The following is a 19693-nucleotide window of genomic DNA, read 5'->3' as shown; positions in this document are numbered from 1 at the left end:
CAATTTTTCTAGAAATAAAACTCTATCTGTCAGGATTTTTTTTTTTTTTGGAAGTTCTCCCTGAGTACCCAGGAAAGATTCCCAATCTCCCAAGCAAGCTGCTTAACAGGCAAAACTGCTAAAACAAATCAATTTTTATCCTTTTTTTCCCACAACTTGATTTTTGTGAAGCATCATGTTTATGCAATTCATTCAGGTCATGTGTTTTCCAACTGCATATTTTTCCCTGCTTTGTAGTTTTGGGATTGTTTTGTTGTTTTGGGATTGTTTTGTTGTTTTTTTCAAATATCTATGAAGCAGTAGCTAATTCTACTTTCTTTAGCACATAGACTCATTTAGCAAAATGAAAGGAAAGATTTAATGAACAATCTAGCAAACACTTACTGAAGCATCTTTTGAAAATTAATTCTGGTTTGTAAGTTATGTTTAGATCTTTGAATCTTCTCTACTGTAAAAAGAAACAAGAAAAAAGCTCGGAATATGTAATTACTATTACTATTATAATGACTTAGCCTTAGTATGTCAAAAAGCTTTCCAAACATTAATTAATGGAAAGAATCAAATTATGTTGCATTCTAGCTGCAATGTTATTAGGTGATGATTTCTTTTCTTTTCAGTAACTTAATGGGTTTTATAAATTATCTAATTAGGCCTGTAATATGCAATTCAGAACCACTTCATTTCCATACAGATATACAGTTCTTATCATAAATAATCATGCATAAAAATAAATATTCCAAAGACACAATATTATTGTGCTGTATAAATTCCTACAGTTAAATGTTCTTTTTATTCTAGGAATTATGAGAAGAATATAGTGTCCTTTAAATAATTTTTTTTAGAACTATTTTGTTTTATGGAATGTGTAGTTTTCATGGTGTCAGTATTCCTCAGTAGTTCTTTTTTTGCTTTGTTTTGCAGGTTGGCTTCATGAGCTTGGAAAGCGTATTGAGTCTCCTTACTATGAGAATAATACACTAGGGGGCCCATCAATCAGAAGTGCCTATATAGCTGCCCTATATTTCACTCTGAGCAGCCTCACCAGTGTTGGGTTTGGAAATGTTTCAGCCAATACTGATGCTGAAAAGATCTTCTCCATTTGCACAATGCTGATTGGGGGTAGGTACAAATGCTAAATGCCATGTAAAATGTTTTTTGGGGGTAGAAACAAGTACAATAGCTGCGATTTTGCCAAATTTCTTTTATAAAAAAACACAGCAGAAAGGTTAACAAGTTTAATTGAAAAGAGCAAAGCAAGGAAATAACTTTGTTTGGTTTACACTACATAAACTCTCTTAGGAAGATATATTTATATCTTTTTGTTCAGTTATGGTGACAAAAGACGGTGTCACATAGTAAAATGCAAACTCACATTATTGGCAGTGAGAATGGCCCAGGCATGTATTGGGGATTTTGGTCACATGGCAGGCACTTTTCTGGTCAACTGGGTATTATGTGCATGTCAGCTCCAGTTCGGTCCCCACCGCAGTCCTGAGAATAGTGAGGAGGGAAGGTTGGCAGCTCACAGGGCGATGTGTCTGTGAGCTGGTGTGTATCCACATCTGAACAACCAGAACAGAGGGAAGGCTAGGGAGACAGGACAGAGCCAGGAAGACTGTTTGGTGAGCATTAGGTGACTCTACCATAAACAAAAAAGCAGTTCAATTGTCATTGGTAATCATCTGGTTCAGATTAGAATCAGAGTACAATGTTTTTCGCAAATCGAAGCTCTTAGTGTTATTTTTATTTATGTTAATTATCTAATTGTACTGTTGAGGAAAGTCATATGCTCATTCATGGTTCCTTTCTTTCTACTGAGACACCTGGGTACACTCAGTGAACTAATAGCACCTACAGACCTTTGTAAGCCAAGACCACTAGAAAAAGTACCTGCAGCTCTCTGTTTCCCCCAAAAATCAGCAGTGCTGTTTTGTAATGTGTACATCATACAGCTCAAAGATGTCACAGAGGGCATGAAGGGTAGAAGCAAATTACCACTAAAGTACTACCTCCTGCCTCCCCTTTTTTTCTACTTGCCTAGTTATTCTAGAAATACTAGTAGGTATTTCTCCAGGGCTAGTCAGTAAAGCCCAGGTTGTCAGCTGGTTGTCAGCTTTGCAGAATAAATTTTCATAGTCAAAAATAAATTGGCAATTTGACACTTGAAAGCAAACGAACAAGATGAATGACCTGTAAACTATATGTTTGCAGCATAAAGTGGTATAAAAACTGATCAATTAATTATTGTCATTTCAATAAGTCACGAAAATGAGTGGCAATAATATAATGAATCATCCAAGAATGATATAATTTTTATTTTTACAATGTCACAAAACCACAAGCAGCTCATTAATTGCTCTTGCTGGTAGCATAAAATTATAAAATTATAGTTTTGAAATACTCTGTGGTCTCTCTGCTTTGGGGCTTTCACTACATAAAATTAGTTGGAATGAAGGAAGGAGTTTTCATTTCTGTCAAGAAATCAAGAGATACCCTGTGTAAGATAATGATGAACATTTAATACTCTTTGATATGGCAGAGCTTTCATAAACTTAATAGAGTCAAACTTAAAGTATCTTATGCATTTATTTAGTCCAGTTATAGCAGTTTTATTTTCATTTCTTGTATTATTAAGTAATAGAGATAATATGCTTGTGCTCTGAATAAATTGTGAAGAACTAGTTGACTGAATGTAGTAAGAGGGAACCGGTGACTGAAAGACGAACTTGCTCACAGCCAAGCAGGTAAAAGAATGGTTTTATATCTGTGAGGGTCCAATGAACAAGATATATCCAGGTAAAAGAGCAGAGCAGGTTGATCTCCAGGTATTTTCTTGAGGAACTGTATTTTAGATACTGTTGAGGAAAATCAGTAGGGCAGAGAAAATTGGAGTTAGCATCATACAGTGCAGATTGGTAAGCGTGCCTCAGAAAACTGTTAGGAACTAAGTACTAATCTGTACTTAAGGACATAACACCTCTTCATTTCTTAAAACATGTTTTAGGCTATTGTTTTGGCTGATATTTAATTTTAAAATTCCCTAGTGGAAAGTGATATTTTGAGAAAAATTTAGGTAAGTTTTTTAGAGTTTTTGATAAAGCCATTAGTTATGGAATTTCATAATAGGTAGAGTGAGTTAGTTAATCAGTAGTCTTTCTGTACTTCTTTAGTGTTTGTCACTGCAAATTGAAAGAATGAAGTGAATTTACTACAAATTAAAGAAAGGTGAGGAAAGAAAAAAAAGTGTTAACAAAGAAATAACTTATAGTATGCCTTTTTGATTTTTACTGGCCTCCTGGTATTAATTTCTATTTTGCATGAATTTGAAATTTAAATTTATAACAGGTAATATTTTGAAGATAAAACATCTTGTTATACATGGTATTTTTTCTTAAAGTTGGAAAGAAAATTTACTTATTAAAATTTATCTAGAATTCCTAGGATACCCAGTATCTGTAAAATACTAATCAGATCTGTCCTCCAGCAGACAATCATACCGTGTTCTGTCCTGTATTCTCCATGTTATTTCAGCAAATAATGTGCAGCTTTGTATTTAAGAGACTGAAGGTCCACTATAGTAGCTTCAGTGCCCCCTAAGCAACAAAAATGTAATTTAGAATATCCATTAAAATAAAGGCCACTTTATTTTATGAAATATAGTTCCTAGAATTTTACAGAATAGAGTAATATATTTCTTACAGAAGGTAGGGTGAGTCTGTGATTATTTGATAAAGAAATCTAATGCCTGTCACAGCCAAGAATAGCTTGTCATCATAAGTAGCAGTTACCCTAGAATGTATATAGGCAATGATACATTCTACCTTACTAATAAAATTTTGGATTATATTTGTCCGTATAATAACATCACAGAGATGTCTACGCTGTCCAGCTCCTAACCTTAGAGCCTTCTGGTAGACTTACATCACATGTGATTCTTATATATGCATCCATACACCACCTAATGCTTTATTGCTCCCCCACTTTTTAAACTGATCATTGCATCCTTAAAGAGGCTACACTATTTCCTTAACCTATTTAGATGTGTTTGGATTAATCATTCAGCCACAGCTGCCATATTTCTACTGTAATATCCTGTACCTAGCATTACCTCAGGCCCTCACATTTTGTTCCTCAAGCTTCTGACATTAATGACACAGAAATTCACTGTACGAACGTGAACAACACCTAGTTGATCTAGATGATTATTCTTAGAAATTAATTTCCAGTTGTGCTTACTTTCCTTTCTAACACACATACCTGATCCGTTTCTGCCCTGTTTTTCTGCACTCTCTCCACAATAAAGACATAGATGTTGTTACTACCTCCTTTGTGCTTTATCCAGCCTGTAAAAATTTTCTAACACTTCGAACTAAAGAATTTTCTATCTGTTTCTAACATTTAAAAGTGCATCCTTTCCTCCACCTGTTTCCCCTAGTCCCTTCCTACTCACATTGGAATTCTGTAAATTGGCATTCAAGGTCAACGGCTTGTTTGTCTTGTTTATAAACCAATTCCTTTGCCACTTCAAGGAGTCTATCTGCTTTCTTTAAAGCACTATAAAAATAGATGTTCCTTTAGAGAAATAATCAAGCTCTTTAGTAGTTTTTTAATAAAAAAATTGTACACATCTATATTCTATACATCAGTTCAATATCACATGATAGACAACCTAGCAGTGATTTTTCCAACTCATAATCAGCAAGCACATTTCTACATAGACAAACCCAGATGACCTGTGCCTGTAAGCATTTCTTCAATTTTGTTTCTGGTCTTTTTATTCCCAAGCCAGTATCTAATTGCAGACAAACTCTAGGATGTCAGAAGTTTCTGATAAACGATTTCTTACTATATTTGACCCTCTCAAACAACATAAAAAATCAGATTGTCTGTTTGAAAGTTTCTTTTAACCTGAACTTCTTACTTACAATATTTTTTTTAATATCTTATTTCCCAGAATATGATACATCTCTAAATGTTATATACAACTTCATTCCACTACACATAGTCCCCATTAGTAACTGGGTTTTTTTTTCTGTGAGTGCTCTGAAATCTATTATATTCTATGTAGTTTCTAACTGACTATGAGTTAATTTTCATACTGTTTATTTCTCATCATTTCCTGAGGATACCTGCCTACGTGTGTTCCTAAAGGGATACTACAAGAAAGATGGAGAGAGACTTTTTGCGAAGGCATGTATTGATAGGGCAAGTGGGAATGGTTTTAAACTGAAAGGGAATAGGTTTAGGTTAGATATTAGGAAGACATTCTTTACTATAAGAGTGGTGAGGCACGGGAAAAGGCTGCCCAGAGAAGCTGTGAATGCCCCATGCCTGAGGTGTTGACGGCCAAGTTGGATGGGGCTTTGGGCAACCTAGTCTAGTGAAAGGTGTCCCTGCCCATGGCATAGGGATTGGAACTAGATGATCTTTAAGGTCCCTTCCAACCCTGGCCGTTCTATGATTCTATGATTCTGTGATTCTATGATTTTATTATTATATTTTCCTTTTTTCTTAGACTGTGAACTTTATTTGACTTTTGCTTGGTACCTTGACAGATAGAATCAGATGTTTTTCTACCCTGTTCCATGACTGTGACTGCTAGTGTCTCAAAAAAGAGAAATGAATAATCATATTAATCCTAGTGTATATTACTCATGGAATCTTATATTCAAAAGCTTTATTATATCTCTCAATCAGGAAATTTGCTTTCTGTGAAGATCCTGTTGATTTTCTTTTTACATTTTAATGATCAACAGATCCCTTCACTTTGTACATAATTTCTGTGTTCTCTAGCTCTGATGCATGCCTTGGTGTTTGGCAATGTGACTGCCATAATTCAGAGGATGTACTCCAGATGGTCTCTTTATCACACAAGAACCAAGGATCTGAAGGACTTTATACGAGTCCATCACCTGCCACAGCAGCTAAAGCAAAGGATGCTTGAATATTTCCAAACCACGTGGTCTGTCAATAATGGAATTGATTCCAATGAGGTAACCAAATGAGAGAGTTTTTGTGATTGATGGTATGAACTTAGAGTCAAGAAAAGGGGTAATATTTCTTTTGTGATGATGTGTTTTGTGTTAAAACATCAAATCATACATTAAAATTCAAATTCCTTCATAAATCTCAAGTGCTGAAGAGACATTAATCAGAAACTTTTTGGATGATGCCAGCAGAAATGCTACCATGAGCAGTTCTGTATTTCAGTAAATAAAATATCAACTATGGGTTTTAGGTCTTCTTTAAAGGAGGAACTTTGATGCCCTTTCCTTACCTCCTTCATTTTATTCTTTGCAATACTGCAAACAAGTGGTTTAGCCTTAATTTTTATGCTATTTATTTCCCTCTATTTTAAAATTTTGTAGAATGTAACATTAGAGTGAAATCAAAAGACAGATTTCTGGTGGTGTCTTTGTTTGCTTGTTTTAAATTGCTTATCAAGGTTGTGTGTTAGTATACTCCAGGAGAAATAACAGCTTCTCTCTACTGGAGTGTTACTTGAATGTAGCACTCCCTTCAGATTTCTTGTTATCTATGTTATAAAACCCAGTGGTCTCTAAAGATAATGTGGAAATAAGCAGAAAGATTTGGATTTGAGAACATTCTTTTCCTGATAAATTCTTTCTGTTCTGTGCACAGCACAAAGAATGGGATGTTCAACAGCATCCTAGCAACAGAAGGAGCTTAGTAAGATTCAAAGGTACAAAAATCACTTAGATGTCAAAGCTTTCCTAGGTGTGGTTAATGATCACCTTCAGCTTTTGTACCTTCTGTACCTTTAGCTGCACTGAAAGTGAGTGAAAGTACTGCTGTACTATAACTGCAGCTCTTCATTATTTGCCTCCTGTGGACAAAGTGCCTTGTCTAAGCCCACTTGGTCAAGTGTTGGCTGATTACATTGCTTAGATGCCACACCCCCTCAAACTACAGACAAAACTATGTTTGTGGGCTTGCAGCTTGAAAGGAGAAGTAGGAAGACTCCATGGTCTTTCAGTTTCCATAGGTTCTTCTGTTGTTCATTCACCTTGTGGTCATTCCTTTCCAACCCCTCCTTCAGTGTCCAATTACATTATAAAAAAAAATGCAAAAAAGAACAACAAAACCCCACAAATAAATAAACAAACAAACCAACCAACCAAAAAACAAAACCACCTTGCAGGGTTTTTTTACTTATTCCTCTTTCAGTGCTTTTTCCATAGAAGAGGCAACATTGTGTATTGATGAATTGTATAGAAGCATGTTAAAAAAACCCTAAACTAAGTTCATGTTTGTTTTGAACAACCTACTGTGCTTTCTGACAAGAACTTGGACAAGTTTAAATTGTGCATTACAGGGAATTCCTACACACAGCCTGTTCACCTTTTTTTTCTTGTTTGTTTTTTTCTGTTGGTTTGAGTTTTTTGGGTTTTGTTGTTGGTTTTTTGTTTGTTTGGGTTTGTGGGGGTTTTTTGGGTTTTTTTATAAAAACATATATTTATTCACATTTTTCCTGGAATTTATCAGTGTAAAGATTCATTAAGGTATACCACATGTCTCATCAAGGGCATAAGAAAAATGAAAGGGAAGTATTTGCATCACTATGACATGTACAGCACTACCAAATCACGTAACTTCTGCAAAAGTGGAAACAAATTATTTTACGCTTTTTCTCTTTTCACCCTTTTTTTTTCCTGACAGCTTTTAAAAGACTTCCCAGACGAGCTGCGTTCAGACATCACCATGCACTTGAACAAGGAGATTTTGCAGCTCTCCCTTTTTGAGTGTGCCAGCCGTGGTTGCCTCAGGTCTCTGTCTCTGCACATCAAAACCTCCTTCTGTGCTCCCGGGGAATACCTCCTCCGGCAGGGAGATGCCCTGCAAGCGATCTACTTTGTGTGCTCAGGTTCCATGGAAGTCCTGAAGGACAGCACGGTGCTGGCAATTCTCGGTATGTTCACAGTCATAGATTCAAAGAGGAAGAATAGTCCCCCAATGCCAGAGGACCTTCACTACTAACATGTGGCTTAGTTTGCCCTAGTAGTCTGATGAGAAAGAGTTTGTTTAATTTTACTATTCCTATTCTATGGACACCTTTTCTTTTTTTTTTTTTCTAGCTTAAATTTCCTTATTTTTTGACTTATGGAGCTTTCAATTGCTAGATTGTTAGCTGTGCAATATTTCACATGTATCCTCATTTTCTTATATTTATTCTCTCTCCTTTCATGTAAAGAGGTACTTGCTAGCTTATGACACAAATTGCTACTTTCAACTTAATTTGATGATGGTATTGACAACTCAAAGAATATTGGTTATAAGTTCCCAAAGTTGCATGAAAATTAGTGGCTGGACAATGCTCCCACTAATGCTCTCAGATGAAAGAAAGCAATTTGAGCCTACTGTCAGTCTTTGACACATGTGTGTGATCACCCCTTGCAGTAAAGCCTTGTGGTAAAAAACAAGCGTCGTTGGCTCCGCTCCTCAGAGCTATTTCTTCATACTAACTGCTGGCTGCAGTCGTCTGGGTAGAACAGAGAAAGGCCAGAAGTTCAGTTCTAATAAATTTTGTTTAGCTGTTGCCTGCAAAATGACTGTTTTGACTTATTGAGTTTTAAGCAACTCTATCTGTACATTTCTGTGATTTGCCTCAATCTAATGCCTACTAAAGATATTCTCTTTATCTTCAGCTAAAGGATGATTAGGATTGTCTGAGCTAGGGTTTATAATGTGTTTTGGTAAAGTAAAATACAACATTTTGCTCTGAAAGTAGAGAATTATTTTATTATGATTTTAATGTCTCTTTAGATTTAAATGTTTTCTTCTTTCTAATAACTTTTAATATTCTTATAAAACAGAGTTAAAAAGAACATTTCCTTTTTTTGCTTTCCTTCCTGTATTGTGGGATTGCACTAGGCTGTTGATAATGGAAGCTTCTGGTCCTCTGTAATTTAATTTCCTTAATTTTACTGGCATGCATTTGATTGGTGTTTTTTTTAGAATATAAATGTGATACAGGTCCCATTTGTTTCAGAACTCTTTAATTCTATTAGATTTACAGTCCATATCACTCATCACTAATTTGTTATTGGTAAGTTTTAGAATCTCTTGATTTCATTGGGTCACATAGGTCAAATATATAAAATATGGCTTAGAAAAAAACATAAGCTTAAAGCCAGCAAAACATCAAGAGCTACGTCCACTGGAACTACAATTTCATTAATGATTCCATCTTCAGGCACTTCTGAAAATGTTAATGAAAACATTGTTGTGTAATGGTGACAATCAAAACAATAAGAAAGAGATTAGTGGATTTCTGAGAGAAGTTAATGAAATCATAATGAAAAAAACATAAACATAGCACAATGAAATAATGTTTCATTACAGTGAATGGGAGCTTCATCATTTAAACCTAATTAACACTAGCAGAAGGTGAATGCGTCAAAAATGTAGGTCCCTATGAGAAACTGTGCGGTCTGAATCCAAGAGAGCAGTTTTTTCCCTGACGCTGCTGAGTTACTTGCAGTTCCCAGAATATTTCATAATTCTGTCCTGATTCTAATTCTAGTGGATTAGTTTTTGTTTACTGAACCATTCTCACTAACAAGCAGTACCGTAACAATTCAATGAAATGCTCTCATTAAGTATATGTTTGATTCCTCTTGAGACTATTACTTTACATCTAATTATCATGGTTAGGATATATGTTATAGGAAAATATGTTTTAATGTGATTTATGTACTGTTTGAACATATATCTTTGATTTGTTAAAAATATTAGCCATAAGTTATTTTAAAAATATCCATAATGAGGACATATAACTTTGACTGCATGTCCCAGCTATATTAAGAAACAAATATGTCTGTAGAAATATACATATATAAGTTTGTTCTCCGATTAAAAAAAAAAATAAAAAAGAGATACTAAGAAAACTGAAATGATTATTATCTAACAAATGTTGACATTCAAGGTACAATAATTTTACCACTTCATTAATTCTACATGGAACTTTGGGTTACTACCTACAGACTGTTACACGATTTTCATTTGAAAAGGAAACATACATTAGCATTACCAAATCAATTACAGTGTCTTTCAGGCCGACATTATTTCATCAAACACTATAACTACAATCAGATAAAAATCTAATATTCTTCCAAAATATTTATGCATTATTGATACTACTACTGTTTGTGTGTCTAAAAAGTTTCTAATTAGGATGTTTTTAGCATATTTGAAATACTTTTTCACTTGTCCATATTAACAGACAGCAATAGATTAACATTACAAGCCCTCTGCTTAATATAAACAAGGAAATCTAAGGAACTGTTGATATTTACAGTAAAGTGAAAATATGTATAACTGCTTAACTTTACACTATATTTTATTATGTCAGCAATGCATTGTGTGATGAGCAATTATAAATGTTATTGTCACCTATCAAGTTTCCCTTACTCAGACTGGTCTAAGCTCATACCAATTCTTATTTATACTAATTGAGATTTTTAAGAGACCCCCAAAGTAGCAATAATGTATGTATATTCCTAGCATAAAAGAAAATCCCTTCCTACGCTGGGTTTATGATAAGCTCTTTTGAGAAAGTTTTTCAAGCTCCCTGTAAATAGAAAACATGGTATTTTAAGGTACTAAAAAGGTGATATTTTAAAGTATAAAACTATCCTATTTAACAAGCTTCAGGGATAGTTGATGTTTAGTTTAACTTACCCTTCAAGATCACCATTTCCTGTGTAATATACAGTTGGAATCACTGCTGGGTGGATTTTCATATTTGACTGTCTTAACTTATTAATGACAGAATAATGTAAGATTGCCAGGGACCTTTGGAAGATACCCAACCTAAACCTGCTTAAAATGACCGTATTAGCTCAGCTTTCTCAGGGCCATGTACAGGCAAGTTTTGAACATCTCCAAGGCTGCTAGCAATTCCACAGCCTCTCTAAGCAGCCTGTTCCACTATTTGACCAGCCTCATTATGATTTAATTTCCTGATTTATAATGAGAATTTCATTTGTTACAACCTATACCCAGTATCTCTCAGTACCCTGTGCACCCTGAAGGGAAGTTTAGCTCTGTTTTCTGTACACTTTTCTGTTAGGCTATTGAAGGTAATATCCTTCCTTTGCCTTCTCTTTGTAAGGTGGAACTATACCCACTTTTTTCAGTCTTTCCTTGTACATTGTGCTCTTTAGTCTCTGATCATCTTGGTAGATGATCTTCTGGACTTAATCTAATATGTCAATATTCCGTCTTGTACTGGGAAGCCCAAAACTGGACACAGTGCTCCAGATGTGGTATGTCAAGTGATATATAGAGGAAAAGAGTTACTTTCTGGGACTTGATGGCTGTATACTTGCTAATGCTGCACAGGACGTTCTTGGACTTTGTTGCAAGGACACATTTTTTGGCTCATGTTCAACTTATCCTCAAGGACCTCCAGGTCCTTTTCTGCGGAGCTGCTGTCCAGCTGATCAGTCCCCAGTCCATACTGCTGCAGTGAGCTTTTTCATCCCAGGTGTAGGACTTGGCATTTGGTTTTGTTAAACTCCATGATGTTCCTATTAGCCATTTTGTCTTTCTTTGAGGTCCCCCTGAATAGTACCTTTGCCCTTCCGCATATTGACCACTCCCCACAGTTTGGTATGGCCTATAACTGGCTAAGAATGCACTCCATCATGCTGTCCAGGTCTTTAACAAAGACCATCTGTGTTAAATTTTGTGGAGGACTTGAGGTGCAAGGACTGAAGTTTGGAATTTATACCTCAGATCAAATGTTTATGGAAGCTTTTCCTTATAAAATTTTTATTCTCTTCAATATATGGTCACTTGTAGGTTTTAATACATCGAGTATTCTAAGGTTGTCTTGCCCATAAATGGAAATACAATGGCATGTATACATCATGAAGTACAGCTGTGCAGCCATAGTTATCACAGATTTTGAATGTTTTGCAATCCAAATTCTAAGTAAAAGGGTAATTTGAATGGTGATCTACACTTACTTTTGTCATTGTTAAAATGCTATCTTAACAGTGGCCTGTTTTAACACACACACACACACGAAACCCTTATGACAGCTCTTTTGAAAAACAAAATTGCACTTGCTATTTGTTACCAGTGTAAATCTGCATTTTACACATGTCAACTTTATTGCTTCCTTAAATCAGCTAGTTACCTTTCTGGAAATTAGTTTGTACCTCCAATTAATTGCATATAAGGTTGCAGCTGCAAAAAAACCCAAAACAATAAAAAGAAGGATATTAGTCTAAGATCCTTTAGAATGTTACTAATTAAAGAATGCAGTAGTAACAATGGGATTTCAGGTTACATTAAATATATGATTCAAAAAAGAAGTAAAGAATTTATACTTTGAAGATAATTATTTTTGTATTCTCTTTTAGGTAAAGGAGATTTAATTGGAGCAAACCTCTCCATTAGGGATCAAGTTATTAAAACAAATGCGGATGTTAAAGCCCTAACATACTGTGACCTCCAATGTATTATCCTCAAAGGTCTTTTTGAAGTGCTCGACCTTTACCCAGAGTATGCTCATAAGTTTGTTGAAGACATACAGCATGATCTCACATATAATCTAAGAGAAGGCCATGAAAGTGATGTAAGTATCTTTAAAGGTCTCTGCAGTTACCTTTAAGATGTTTCCTCTGTTATCTTTAAGATGTTTCTCATACTTTACTAATTTCTTATAATTTTGACACAGTAAAGAAATAATATACAGATTTTGTTAAAAGGGCTGCTCATTCCGTTTGTTTGATAATTCAGACATTACCTACATGAGTTGTTTATCAGTGGGTCAGATCATAAACATTGAATAAGCTCTCTGCTTCTCATTTTTCCATAGAAAACCTCATCCGTGAAAGAATATTATCCTTTAATATTTTTTTTCATTTTTTGCTTATGTTTAAAACAAGTCATATAAATCATGTGTCCAAATAAAGGTATTTCACTATACCTTTTCTAGAAGCTCATGTGCCAGCCTAATGAACATTCATTTTATACATTGATTAACACTTGTTAGTTAAGAATGTCATCAGACACACTCAAAATGAGAAACAGTTGTTTCTCACACACTGCAATGAAGATGTGTTTTTCCATGTAAATGAGTACTTAAATTTGGAAAAAAAACCACAAACAAAAAAACCCAACCAAACAAAAAATCCAACAAGAAATTCCAGAAAAAGCACTCCTGGAAGGCTTCAGTACAGACTTACTAAAGTACTTTCACTGATCTTATATAGAAAATACGTATATATTCAGATTTTAATAATGAAAACCTTTGATGACATCTTTTATTTTTTGACTTTACAGTATGAACGCACAAAGACAGTTATAGCTAAACTTTCAGGCTGGTGTTTAACAGTTCAGCTATTTGTCTTTGTGTTCTGCCTCTCTTTACACAGAGAGAAGTTACATCGAAAGAATATGAAAGGACACTAGGCTACTATCCAGATAGGGGATGAAGGTAATGCCAAGGAAGAGTGCACCAAAGTCCTTTTCAGTTCAAAACCCCGATGAATTTGATATATGGGCTGATTTTTCTACATAACCTTCTCACTAGGTGTACTCGGGTGCCAATGTTTCCACAGCAACACTCTATTAAACCACTGTAGCCAAAAGAAGCCCATATTCAAGTGCAAACTTCTGAAGAGGAAAATAATCAGGACATTTCATTTGTTTGTCTCTTGAAATGTCTCCAAACTTCCTGCTGCTGAAGGCAGCAGCTGAAAGTACACATCTGTTCTGAGAGCTTGGTGATTAGTTTGTATAATCAACATATTTCCCTTGGGGAGGAATGCTTAATCTGAAAGGAGTATAACTCCATGTAAAGATAGAGTTTGAAGCTGTTTGCATTCCCCTCTACAGTTTTGCCAAGGAACTTGGTGGATCCACACAATGTATTCCTTCATGCTTTTCTGTATGATTGCAAGTCTTGTGATCACTATCTCAACTGCATTCAGCTTTTATAAATTCAGGGACCACTCTTCCCAATTAGAGTGAGTTGGGTGATGTGCAGACTCTCCACTGAGAGCAAGCTGACAGCAGCTTGAAGTTGAGTGCACAGACAGGAAAAGAACCTCTTCACACTCTCTGAGGGATTTAAAGCAGTGCAGGACATAGCCAAGTAAATTTTCTGCTTCAAAGAAGAAAATTTTTAGAGCGTTTGTAAATACACCATATCTTGACGGTATAATTTGTTATCTTAAAATCAGAGGGGAAAAAAAAATCCTGACAATGAGTCGCATCAAGTGTCACGGGCAAACATAGAGAACCCAAGACAAATTGTCAGTGTCACTTTCTCCTACGTCTTCCAGTTAACTGTGCCCTCCACTGGTAATTCTATGCAGTAGAACATACCTCAGTCATGTGCATCTGATTTCTTATCCAAGCATTTTGCTTATCAATAAGGGTAACGAGTAGGAATAAAGTGGCCAAAAATTGTACCACCACAAAAAGAGGGCTCAACAAATGAAGGAAGATATCTATGTCGGCAGCAAGTGTGTCTGGTCAACCACTCGCTCTGGTTCACATGGAAAATACCTGTCTCCATTAATATAATTTGCAAACAGAAATAATTTGGGTTGCCTGATGGTTTACTGTCAGGGAAAAGTAAGAAGAAGGTTTTTTACAACTTGTGGGTATGTTACGATGACTTCTTTCTTCTTCTTTTGTTTTTGGTTGGTTGTTTTTTTTTTAAATACAACACTACTTCTTGGGAATGGTGCTATGGGAGAGTTTGGCAGCTATGACACTGTAATCTTGATTCCCTTTCCCTAATACAGGGAGATTTTACTTTTCGGAGTATTTGTGACTTCTACAGCTTTATGGAATTTTGGGTTTGGAGAACATTTCTGTAGGTAAACAGAATTGTTGATTCATTTCAATAAGTCTGTTTCTCACTTTCTTGTTCTTGGATGTTTTAAATTACTGTAAATTTGCAACCTAATGTGAATTTAATGCTTCTGAAAATAGATCAGTAACAGTACTTAGGGTCAGGTGAGTTGCAGGGTGAAATAGCATGAATTTCCCCACTAGGATTTGTGAAGTGCCTTTCAATCCTGACCTAAAATATTATTGCATTTTCAGTCATAGTCCACCAAAACTTCCTTAGATTGTAAAGTTCTTAACACTTTAAGCCATCATTAAAAAGCTGAGGCTGGAGAATGCAGTCCTGGTGATCCATTATCTCCTTCCCTCCTTCCTTGTGCTCTTTGAACTGTTCATTGCACACAAAACTGAATTGAACTGAATTAAAAGTAGGGACAAAGGTCATATGTAGTTTCCTGATCCTGAAGTGTCAAAATTGAATACTTGGCACTAGATCACATAGCTTCCCTACCCACACAGAAACCTCTAGGAAAATATTTTAAATTTGTTTTCTTGGTTCATTTGCAAGTCTAAGAGTGTATATAATGATGTGCTCCATGTGCATTAAAATCCAAGTAAGGTGTAAAAGTGGAAAAGACTGAGGACTTTCATAGCTGTGTCACTTTTCAATAAAATAAGGAGGATATGCAATCAGATTTCCCAGTTACAAGTAGAAACTGTAGCTGCCTGGTTATAGAAATATTGACAATTTTGTTTAACTAATCTTGGAAGAAAAGCTCAGATTTTAAATAGGAAACTGGCAAATATTTCGGTCTCTAATGAGTAACAACAGATAGAGAAACAAAGACACAAAATCACGGAGATGAAGTTTCAGTGGTTCCTCATGATAACTCATGATAGCCAGCAATTGCTAAGCGATCTATCATTATAACCATTAATGTGTGTGAAGTCTGCAGTGTATGCAGTCATATTGGCAGTACTATTATGCCATTTTTTATATATTCTCATCACAGCAAGATGTGAACAGGAAAAGAATTTTTATGTTCATTGTATATATTCTGACCTTTCCTCTCTTTGCTGCCTTTTGATCAACAAACCTGTAACTGTTTTTGTAAACGTATTCAATTATTTGAGGACGTCTAGAAAAATCTAATTTGTTTGGTAGCTGGAGTTGTGACATTAAAACAATTCAGCCATTTCAACCAATTTTTCTAAGTCTGTGACTATGATGTCATAGTAAGGAAATAGTTTGCTAAGTCATGCAGATTTTGACACATACCTCACCCCATCTATATAATTTTGCACTATATATCACAGACTTCAAATCGAGCAGGTATTGAGAGAGTTTGATATCTGATTTGATAAAGCTAAACACTTATAAGAAGGTTCTTAAAACATATTATACATATATATGAAAGAAACTGGAAATTGTTTTGTAATCCACCAGCCTTGGAAAATGTGTTATTTTATATATTTAGAGAGTAGTAGCAGCTGTTCATAACTCTGAATTATCCTATGAAGAACTCAAAATAAGTAAATACTTGCATGATATCTTTGTGGACTTGGTAGCAGTTTACTGTTTCTGATTATTTCTTGTGTCCATGAAGAAGCATCATTAGATACAAACAAACAAACAAAAACAACAAAAATGAACAAACAAAACAAAAATAAAAATTTAAAAAAAAAAAAGTCTGGTTACAGCCACACTGATAAAAAGAACAAGAAGCCTCCTTGGCATCTAAGCAATCTCTCAAGCTGTAATGAAGTCCCAAAGGAAGACAAGACACATGCAGACACAATCTTTGTCTCACTAAAGCTCTATCAATGTGTGTCATTTTCAAAAAGAAGTGATTATATCCCTGAAGAGTCAAAAATCTGTGCTTGTAGACAGGACTCGTAACTAATAGGAAGCTGCTTTTCCTTTCGTGGCCTTAAAAGTAGTGTTCTGCCTCTTATAAAAGCTTCCCTTCCCCCTACCTCCAAAGAAGGAGAAGCTACTCTCTTTAAAATGAAAATACTCAGTCTCTGAAGCACAGGGAAGGACTGCTTCCACCAGTGCATCGCAGTGTAAATGAAACACAATGACAAAGACTTCATAAAAAAATGGTAGATTCTTCCTCCAGTTGAGAACATGGAGTCTTACTGCAGCTTAGCCAGGCTCCTTGATAATAAAATAAATAAATAGACAAATACATTTTAAAAGGCAATCAAATAACCAAGAAGCAATAAAAGCAAAGAATTCCCCCTTCCCTCTGAAAGGCATTGTATGACAAAATGGGGATTAATTCTTGTCCTTTGGAAAGACTGGTGTTTAGAATTTATTAAATTTTAATGAATGAGATGTGAGGGGTTTTTAGTATAATAAAGCTCAGGTTCTTATTAGCAATACCTAAGAAATTACAAGAGGTGCTCCTCATTTTCTATTGGGAAACCTGACAACTGGCCAGATCAACTACTTATAAAGGTGAAAACAGCTCTGAGCTCTGAGCTTTCTGATTCATTCCAGCTAAGCATTAAGCAAGTATTTTAAAAGCCTGTCTGTAATTCCACCTTATTTTATTTTAATTGGTTTATTTCTAAACTCTTATCTTTCTTTGGGCTAACTGCTCTTGTAGTCAGAAAATGGATAGCAAAAAATATTTGAATGCAAGCACAAAATTCAGATTAAATTCTGCCTATCCACTGTCTGTTTTTCAGCTACTAGATTACACATTTGACATGCATTCATTCTTGCCTCTTTAGTCATGCTTTTTCTAGATATTCTAGTACAGTTTGCCTGAATTTATGAATACTACTTTCCAGTATACTAATAACTCAGAAGGATTTCTTTCTGTTACATATTTATCTATTATGAATTGTCAACGAAAATAGCGTGACATGATTTTTTTAATACACCTACTGTCTACATAATAAATAGTATTTCACTTTAAAGAAGAAAATAAGTTATCCTATTTGTTATTCTACAGAAATTAAAGAAAAAAATCAGTTGGGTTTTTTTATAGTTGCTTTTATTCTTAGCAAGTGTTGCAAGGTAAGAAAACCTGATAGAAACTTCAGTCACATAATTACTTAATGATTTGTTTAACTTTCAAAGCAAAAAAACCCCTTATATTTCTTGGTTATTACCTATGTGTTTATAATAAAACCTGTGCACTGGAAAAAATGAATTTCCAAACCAGCTCTTACAACACTGCTATACTTAGTCACAATTCCTCTACCCGAACCTAGATCATAGCTCATCCTGTACACTGCAGGACAAACACAGGCTGTAAAATATTTTTCATAATAAGTAATTTCCATAGAACATTCCTCAAATAATTCCAACCACTTTTTTAATAGAGGAGCTGGTTTTGTTAGATTATCCAGTAGCAGTGTAGGAAGAAGTTTTTTCCCTTAAAAAAGTTGAAATGTCTTTAACATTTAGAGTGGGGTTTGATAACTTTGAGGAAAACTTGTCATTTTTAAATAAGCTTACATGCAGTTAAGCACCCACCTTTGTCAATAGCTTGACTGGCAGAAGATTGTGTACTATTATTGCAGGTGTAACTCACTGGTGTTTATTGTCCATGGTACAATAGGAATTTATACCTAAATATATTATAAATGGCAATTTTTGTGCTTCTATACAAGAATTATTACAAAAGGTAGAATATAGAAGTGAATAAATTACCTAAAGCAATGGAAGTCTAGTACTATATCTGTACGATTATTCTGGGGAAATAAAAGCAAAACCAAAACCAAAACCAAAAAAACTGAAATAATTATAAAACTGTGAACCAACTGTTTATGATGTTTCTTTTTAATCCATGTGCACATGGGTCCTGTTGTTCTAATTGTTCTCTTGGAAGCCCTAAGTGACTGATGGCTGAGCATCCACTGCTTTCTGCCTGACAGACATCATATTTTCATTTCTCCGTTGTGTCACTGGATATGAGAAGGAGTCTGCAAACTTCTCAACTTCTCAGTGATTGTGGTATAGGAATGAAGGTGCTCCTCATACTGTCAGAAACTAAATTAATCTTAAAACTCTGAACATATAATTAACTTTGAGACATGACTCCTGACTCCTGCCTCTGTACATGGACTATTCTCCAATTAGTGCTGCTGTGAAATACAGCTCAGGGCTTTCACATTGGACAAGCTACTCAGATTTTTCCTTTATGCTTCAGGGACATTGGGAATATTTTTTCCTTCTTCCCTCTCTCTCTCCTTCTTCTCAAAATAAGTTATCCTATTGCAGAACAAGGCAATACTTACCACAATGTCACTTACACAACTTACACAACTTCTGTATTCCTATGGAACAAGTTATGCAGCTGTCGATGGATGTAAGCACTGAAAAAAAAAAAAGAAAATAAACAAAAAACACTAAACACCACAGAGCAGTTAGTTCACCTGTTTTACACTTAATTTCTGATTTTAAATGGATGCAAAGTAGTTTGGGAATAAACTTTGTCCTCTAGCTCTCTGCAAGATATTTCACAGGTCTCCTATCCGTATTCATGACAGCAAGCATCTTTTGGTGGATCTTTGGCTATTTAAGGCGGATGCTGGTTTCAGACAACAGAATCTGCCTCCTCCCTGTGCAGTGTTACAGTCATCCCTTCAGCCTGGCAATTACCTTCTTCACTTAGTATGGGAGCAGGGCTGACCTGGAGCTACAGTGCGAGCCAGGTTTGACTCCTTTTTATAGTCTGGTAGGTCATAAAGCTTGTTTAGTAGCAGTCATTGCTGAGCATGATGTGTGATGCCTCTGAGCCATCACTTCACCCAGTAACCCACAAGATAATCATCTCACTATCATGTTTCTAATACACCTTTCAATATGGTACACTGCTGAGAAATAATGCAACAAGGA

The 19693-nt window shown here is 35.2% G+C and overlaps 1 protein-coding gene across 1 annotated transcript in view; it reads left to right on the top strand.

Annotated features, from left to right (window-relative positions):
* KCNH8 (potassium voltage-gated channel subfamily H member 8) overlaps positions 1-19693 on the top strand; it is a 176194-nt gene that overhangs the window by 127629 nt on the left and 28872 nt on the right. Inside the window, 4 exon segments of the mRNA XM_032713197.1 lie at positions 922-1119; positions 5794-5993; positions 7681-7930; positions 12393-12607. Coding sequence (XP_032569088.1) covers positions 922-1119; positions 5794-5993; positions 7681-7930; positions 12393-12607 — 863 coding nt within the window.

The sequence above is a fragment of the Chiroxiphia lanceolata genome, chromosome 1 (assembly GCF_009829145.1).
Source record: "Chiroxiphia lanceolata isolate bChiLan1 chromosome 1, bChiLan1.pri, whole genome shotgun sequence".
Classification (NCBI taxonomy): domain Eukaryota; kingdom Metazoa; phylum Chordata; class Aves; order Passeriformes; family Pipridae; genus Chiroxiphia; species Chiroxiphia lanceolata.
Note: the sequence above shows the minus strand (reverse complement) of the source record. Positions and strands in the feature narration are given on the sequence as shown.